General features: G+C 35.5%; 1 protein-coding gene across 2 annotated transcripts; it reads right to left on the bottom strand.

Annotated features, from left to right (window-relative positions):
- Nucleotides 1-1,182: 1,182 nt before the first annotated feature.
- Nucleotides 1,183-6,914, bottom strand: LOC126375914 (WSCD family member CG9164-like). Of its 2 annotated transcripts, XM_050023005.1 has the most exons (8): nucleotides 6,746-6,840; nucleotides 5,706-5,905; nucleotides 4,880-4,970; nucleotides 3,869-4,071; nucleotides 2,824-2,986; nucleotides 1,775-1,813; nucleotides 1,640-1,681; nucleotides 1,183-1,463 (listed from the first exon to the last, which is right to left on the bottom strand). In XM_050023005.1, the coding sequence occupies exons 1-8, from the start codon at nucleotides 6,834-6,836 to the stop codon at nucleotides 1,372-1,374; spliced, it is 921 nt and encodes a 306-aa protein (XP_049878962.1). In that variant the 5' UTR covers nucleotides 6,837-6,840; the 3' UTR covers nucleotides 1,183-1,371. The 2 variants fall into 2 exon arrangements, with proteins under 2 accessions (XP_049878962.1, XP_049878963.1); XM_050023006.1 differs by lacking the exon at nucleotides 5,706-5,905 and having other exon boundaries at nucleotides 6,746-6,914.
- Nucleotides 6,915-7,989: the final 1,075 nt, after the last annotated feature.

Raw genomic sequence — 7,989 nt, 5'->3', positions numbered from 1 at the left:
ACACTAGCGTACGTACTTTGTCAGGTCTAATTCTTATCGCGCATTGAGACGATTCTACAATGTTATCAATAATTAAACTGAATTGGCCGTTCTTTTTATTTAAAAGTAAATAATATATAAACTTATGCCTTATAATCAATGAGGTAGGCAAAGTCCAAGAAAATGTTTGGTCACAGGAAATCATTTTAAAAGGATTTTTTTTCAAGCCAGAAATGTATTTATTCAGGTGGTATAGCTTCTTACCTTACTATAAAAAAAATAAATAAGAAAAGAAATCTTTCAGACAACTTAAATCCATAGAGTGTTACTAACAATGCCCTTAAAACTATGTTAGTAATTATACTAGGTACTAGGTAGGTAAAAAATATACAATATAAATATTTAGGTTAGTGGGACAGGCACTATAATGTATAATAAAGAAAATCACCTTTACAAAAATGGTTCATTAAAAAAAAAGTATGTATGTAAATCGTTAAACTGTTCGATTTTTATCCGATTAAAGCACTTCCGTTGTTTTTTAAATCTCGTTGATTACATGAGTAACACCGGAACCGGATGCACTCTGCTCTGACGTTCAAAGCGGTTCGACAATTAAAGTAGGTAATTTGATTATCGGAGAGCGCTTCATACATTACTAGCTGTAGCCCGCGACGTTGTCTTTCTGACATTTTATTTTCTTGAATACCTTATCATTTTCCTGGGGGCCTTAGTCACTAAGACCTCGCTACTTGACTAACATTATGACAACTGACAGTGATAAAAATATTATGTGGGATAATGGCCCCGATTCCTGCAGACACCTCCTAATTTTACTTTAAGTTATACCTGTCATTTTCTTACCCGCCGAAAAGGAAAGAGACGTATGATTGACAGCTCTTCATTTTAGGAAGAATGAGTAAATGAATGAATAACCCGGGCGAATCAAAAAGGTATCTCGCTGGTATGCAAACCGTTTGACGTGTGCTGTCAACATAATTCTGTCGGGTTATTGGCCGATGTAAATTTTTAGACGGTTGTTTTAGATTTGTGCTTAAAATTGACGTGTGTTCGATAAATTTTATGCTTGTCGATTACTCGTCCCTTTCCTTTTCGACGGATAAGAAAATGACAGGTATACCTTAAAATAAAATTAGATGGTGTTTACAGGAATTAGCACCAATATATAATTAAAAAGGAACATACTCGTATGTGTAATTTAGCAAGTGTGAGTCGTGAGCGTCTTCTAAATCAATTTTCACGATATTGGTCCTTCTTCTCTTCTTTGTTCTGGCATCTGTCGCGTGATCTAGAGTCTTGGGAGTTGGACTGTGACGTGGAAGCTTCGTTCGATATTCGAAACAATTATAATTATCAGTTTAGGAATCGTTTTCTTCATAATATGTCCCTGTATTCAATACTTAAACTATCTGAATTTGACGAACTTATACTATTGTTCACCACAAGTTTCTTGAATGTATTTACACCTAGAAACAAAAAAAAAATGTAAGCGCTTCGGAGGTATTTGAGCTAACCTGTATTGACCCACTGACACACTGTATTGACCTTTTCTAGATTTTCTACCTTACTTCAGAAATCATTATTTTGTCGCTATCTCTGGACTACTTTGTATACCTACGTAGTTCCTCTTCCATTATCTTACCTGGAATTGTGCTGATTATCTCTTTGTATGGTAAGGTTGTTTCTGTAAAAAAATGGACCTGTCAATAACTTCAAGTAAGTGGACCTCAAAATTTTTGTTTACCCTTCTTCGGCGAAGAAAGTACCATGACTTTACCTGTAGTGGTTTCCTCTTTACGTGGTAACGTCGTCAATTCTGTGAATAAAAAAAAAAACATTATTAACAATAAGCAATAAGGCCGCCTATTGTACTAATTCTATTTCTCTTTTGTTTTGTATTTTGTTTTTTCCTGTTTGTGCAATAAAGTATTTGTTATGTTATGTTATGTTATTATTTATCAATAATTTCATATACAGTAAACGGACCCCAAGATAAACCAAAAACGGAATACACACTTCACATATTCAGAGTATTAACTAAGCTCACGACTATATCCCAATTAGGGTAGTCAGAAGTACATCCATTGCATTGAACTAAGTATCCACACCTCACCGAGCTATGTTGTATAATGGTCGAGCTCACTGTGTTAGTGAAAACTGCACTTAAGATAAATTAGTTACTCATTGATGCTACTTTTCTTATATTATTAGAGTTACGATAATAAGCACTTTATAAAATGTATAAGTTGCTTAGTCTCTAGTGGATTTAACGCATTTTTCTACACTGTTTTTTTTAGATCAACGTGATAGGTGAGCTGTATCGCAGTGTATAATGGTCGAGCTCACTGTGTTAGTGAAAACTGCAGGTACTTAAGATAAATTAATAACTCATTGGTGCTACTTTTCTTATATTATTAGAGTTACCATAATAAGAAATTTATAAAATTTATAAGTTGCTTAGTCTCTAGTCGATTTAACGCATTTTTCTACACTGTTTTTTTTAGATCAACGTGATAGGTGAGCCGTATCGCAGTGTATAATGGTCGAGCCCACTGTGTTAGTGAAAACTGTAGGTTCTTAAATTAATAACTCATTGGTGTTACATTTCTTACATTATTAGACTTACTATATTAAGCACCTTATTAAATTTAAAAGTTAATTTGTCTAATGTGTCTAATGGTCGAGTATTATATACTGTGATTGTTCTAAAAAAACAGCGTAGAAAAATGCTTTTAATCCACTTGACTAAACGCATTTTTCTACACTATTTTTTCGCGGGAAAACCACCTTTTCTGGAGCGCATAAAATTAATTAAACTTATCTTACCATTGTCTATTGTCAGGTTTTTCTCCGCTATTGCGTCTGACACGGTGATTTGTATATCGTCTAATCTACTATACATGACCTCAGTAAATGGATCGAAGCTTATTTGAGGATGATTGGGTAGCCAAATCCCCTCACGATGCTTCATAACGCAGTCTAGGTCTTCCTGGAAATGAAAAGTTTTTTTTTTGGGTTTATGTAAGAAAGAAAGAAACATTTATTACTCCCGGACACCACAGACAAAGACAGACAGGTACATTACATTCAACATAGGACAGAAACCACACGGAAATCAATACACAGAAAAAAAGAAAAAAAAAAACAAAACAAAAAGAAAACCAAGATTAAAAATCATTAACAAAAAAAAAGTAGAAAAACAAACTAGAATCATAAAAATAATCATAATAATGGGGACTTTTGCGCCCGGATCCACCCGCGGGGGCTTATTTGACTAAATATATTGTTATTGTCTATTTTATATAATGTGTATTTTTATTGACTGCTTTTAATACAGTAATTATGACTTCTATTTATAAAATTCTGATTAGGTACTTAATAAATAAATAATTTAGTCAAAAAAATCATAATAATAATAAAACTAAGTATTCTAAATGCAACGCACTGACGGCCGGATCATCAAAGGACCTCCTTTATTTTATGTCCTCTATTTGTGACTAAAGCACATCAATTAAGCTGCACAGAACCCAAATTTCAATAAAATAATAACAAATCACAAATTATCGAAAACTTTCATTGTATTTATATAGCGATTATTTGTCTAAATTCAAGTTCTAAGTCAAAAATATCTTTATTCAATGGTGGTGGTCTTTATTCGATGATGAAATTGAAATTTGGAGAAGGATTGGTAGGTATTTGTACTGTTGCTAAATGTTTGTTTGTTTTGTTTGTGTCCAATAAAGTATAGTATTAGATTTGATTTTGATAACGGTAACTGTGTGGGTGGTACATAAATAATAGGTGAGGTAATAATGGGTACAATAGGTGAGGTCATTGTTTAGAAGCAATCTTGTCCAGGCAACTTGTTTACCTCAGAAACATTGAACTTGATGAATTCCAGAATGTCTTTCAGCACTCGGCGAGTGTCCGACACCAGGGTCTCATATTTCACAATATGTAGTTTCCCCCGAAAATTAAGCCAGGACATATGGAACTGCTCCCAATCCGACATAGCATCGAAAGCATACCTCTCCCATTGTGAACTGACTCTCATCAGGACGGGTGAGGTACCATCTGAAATTGAAAAAAAATAAAAAAAATAAAGTCATTTATTTGCGCGCGTAGTTATTTATACGGTTCGATTGTAAACATATTGAACCCCTATACCGACCCGGCCGGCATGGTCGTCGATTTCACTCATTCAGCACATATCGCTAAACGTTGTACCGGTGAGAGCCTTCAGTGCTCCCATTTGTCCGGCCAAGTAGTTAATGCCATCTGCGGCAAATCTACAATAAGTCACGTCAAAAAAAGGCCATCCTGACGTCAGTATCGCCGGTCACCTTCAAATGTTATTTTATTGCTAAAATACTTTAAAAGTAATTCTCTAGTAATACGCAGTAGGCGGCACTAATTGGGCAGCTCAATAATTGAGCAGAATTTCAACTTAAATTACGCCTTCTTCTTCTATCGTGTGGGTCGTGAAGTGGTTTACAAACCCCATCAACCCTAGTGTCAGTTACTATTGAACCGCCAAAGGCCCCTGACATGGCTCATGTAACGACTACTAACTTGCATCAGTAAGTAGTAACCGGGACCAACGGCTTAACGTGCCTTCCGAAGCACGGATCGTCTTATTTTCGGATAATCAGGTGATCAGCATTTAATGTCCTAACCAAACTAGGGATCACAAAGTGATTTTCGTGATATGTTCCTACCGGGATTTGAACCCGGGACCTCCGAAGCGTGAGCCGCAAGCTCAAACCACTGGACAAAATACGAGTGACCGGCGATTCTGACGGACACGTAGTGACAACTGAATTTAAGGTAAATTAATAACTCTTGGTGCACACTTAAAATTATTACAAATTTTATAAATTACCGTCTTTATGGGAGTGTCGGTATGAAAATAACTTCTTTCCGAAACTATACTTGATGCCTGACGCATGTGAGCTCAGTTGATTATACAGGGACTAGAAAATAAAAGCAAAAATCACGATTACTTATTTTAATAATTGTTGCTACCAAAAAATACACAGTGTCGTAGCAAGAATATAAACAAACACACAAGGTATATAAGTGAGTAACAGACTAGTTTCCAACTAGTCAAATCAGTTACTTTTTATTGAACGTCAAAACAATAAATTACTCGTACTATGGAATTTGTATGATAAAGCACAATGTGACGTCATAGAAAAACGTGATAAATTTCGTTTTATTATTACGTTTTTCTTGATTAAAATTCATACTTAAATAAGTTAAATAGAAAAATGAAAAATACTTTTATTTTATTTAAGTACCTACCTACTTACTTCTTTTTGCAGTTCAATTAGTCCATCGCCAATGTTGTTTAAAACTACTTATATGAAAGTGATCGTTTCTCAGTAAGCGAATCAAACGTAGTCTTTTTGAGAAATAAACTATCTTAAATCTTTAAAGTATAACCCAGTCCGAAAGGGAAAAACTGTACTTACGTACCAAGACTGTACTTAATAAAATATACCTACTCTGATAACAGATACAGAAAAACATACATACATACATAAACTCACGCCTATTTCCCACCGGGGTAAGCAGAGACTATAGAATTGCATTTGCTTCGATCCTGACACACTTCTCTTGCCTCCTCCACACTCATCAATCGCTTCATACACGCACGCCGGTTCAGAGTAGATCGTATTGAACCTTTGGATACAAAAAAAACATACCAATAATGCATCTCTGGGGTTCCGCATGAACAAAATAGCAGATTCTCCAAAATATAGTTCCCTTTCATAAGCGTACTTTTTACTATAATCGCAAAATTCATGAATCTTCACCACCAGTACAGAACCATCGTATGTACCTTCAGCTGGAAACCCGTTATCCTTCAGTTCATCGTCAATGTAAATTGACCCCGTATATATACCTAGAATATAAATAACATATATATATGTCGTGACCAGATCTTAGAAGTGATCATTTCATGATGTGCTCGATCATTTCATGAAATAGAATATCATTCTTTGGCCACATCATGATGTAGTTTGGCCAAATCAATGAACACAAAACGTTTAACGATATGAGCAACTAAATGCATGATTACTTCATGATAAGGCGTTGGCAATCATATAATTAGTAACATTATCCACCGGTAGTGGCGCTGGCGTCGATTATATTTAAAACTTGATTGATATTATAATCGATGAATCATCCCTATCAGTATTCGTTACGATGTCACTAACAGCCCGTATAACACTGTGATGTTGCAGTTAAACACTGCGCATGGGGTTATAGTGTAAAAATATGACCAAAAATATATGTTTGTTTATTCAAATAGTATGGGGAACTGTCAAAATTTAAGGACACTCAACAGTAGCGACACCTTATAGGAAACCATCATCAATTTAAGAGCCACGCTCTTGTCGGTGCAGCAATTTCCATGCTACTTTTTAGGGAAATATAGGGCAGTGGTTTCCCTCTAGCCCTCCGCCCGCGCTTATGGGAGAAATAGGTAGTATTAAGTTTACGCGGTTATTATCATAATTAAAACAAATAATAACGGGTTCTTACCGCGTTTAAATGGGGATATGAGACTCCCGATATTTCGACACTGTTGCAAGTGCCATGATCACGGGATGACAGTCATCCCGCGCGCCGCGGGATATTTTAAACGCGGTAAGAACCCGTTATTATGTGTTTTAATTAGGTAGTATTAATTTTTATCCGTGTTTGAAAACTGGCGAACCTTTTCGGGTAGTGACTGTACCTGTTGCTTGTTGTAGTAAGTATCTGAGCCACGTATCGCCACTTCCGGGGTAGGAAACCAAAGCGATAGCGTCTCCTGGCGGTGACTGCATTCGCATTGGCTTACACCATTCAACATTAGCAGATTGTGAAACGTGTAACACGAACAAAAATATAAAACACATCACAGCACTCGCACAAATCGCCATATTCAACTGCGCACGCGTTATCATAGCGCTCTCACAGTTTGCTTGCAAAGCCATACGTAATTGAGAGTTGAAATACGTCACAAGGTTCACTTTTTAGGGTTCCGAACTAAAATGTTATGAGACTAGTTCTTGGCGATTTTATTCATTCACCTGTTATAACTAGTTGCGAAGTAATTAACGCTATTGATTTAAAAGTAATCGTTTTACATAAGTAACACTTGTCCACTATTGTTTCAAACATAAAGGAACAAGAGAGGATTTTACAATTCAAAAATATTATTTTATAAATCGAATGCATAATGGAAAATATTTAAAAATATCTCTTTGATGTAGTCGTAAGACATAATCTCCTTTTACAACAAACTCTTTCAACTTTTATGACGACTCTGTCCTTTCGCCTGCACAACTAGTCATCAGTAAGGAATACATACCTACATAATTATATGAGCTCGCGACTATATCCCAATAGGGGTAGTCAGAGGTACATCTGTTTATGACCAAGTCAACCATAAATATTTTTATACTATAATAGTTGTTTGGATTGTCTATGGTTAGTTAAGAAAAACTCAATGTTATAAAATGGTGTAAGTTTTTTCGTGCCACAAAATAAATATCGTGATTCTATAAATCCGCCTGTTTTCTATATTGCTCTCATCGAGCTACTCGCGGGACTTTAAATTATATATGTAGGGCACACATCCACCGCAAGTTGAACTAAGTACCGAGCCGAGCTTTCTGTTAGACCAACGTGATAGGTGGTGAGCCGTATCGCCGTCTATAATGGCCTAATAAATGACTACGGAATAGATAAAACCAACTCTCGCGTCTATAACTTACCTCAACCTAAAAAAATAAAAAATGGAAGTACTTACATAATGCAAATTCTGTAGTTTTGAAACCGTAAACTCTGTTAGGGTACCAGGAGTACAAAGCACTAAAAAAAAAGAAATACTGCATATAACTTGTGCGTGGGTAATTTCTTCCTTTATTGAGACGGTATCGCGGGCATTTCCTCCCGACAGAATAGAGAATGTACGCAAAAAACGTATAGAATGAT

This window comes from Pectinophora gossypiella, chromosome 20, assembly GCF_024362695.1.
Source record: "Pectinophora gossypiella chromosome 20, ilPecGoss1.1, whole genome shotgun sequence".
Lineage (NCBI taxonomy): Eukaryota > Metazoa > Arthropoda > Insecta > Lepidoptera > Gelechiidae > Pectinophora > Pectinophora gossypiella.
Note: the sequence above shows the minus strand (reverse complement) of the source record. Positions and strands in the feature narration are given on the sequence as shown.

Coding starts and splice junctions, on each gene's coding strand:
- LOC126375914 (XM_050023005.1), bottom strand. CDS start 6,836: ATGCAGTCACCGCCAGGAGACGCTATCGCTTTGGTTTCCTACCCCGGA. Junction 1,814..2,823: donor AAACCTGACAATAGACAATG/GTAAGATAAGTT, acceptor TTTTATTCACAG/AATTGACGACGTTACCACGT. Junction 1,682..1,774: donor TAAAGAGGAAACCACTACAG/GTAAAGTCATGG, acceptor ATTTTTTTACAG/AAACAACCTTACCATACAAA.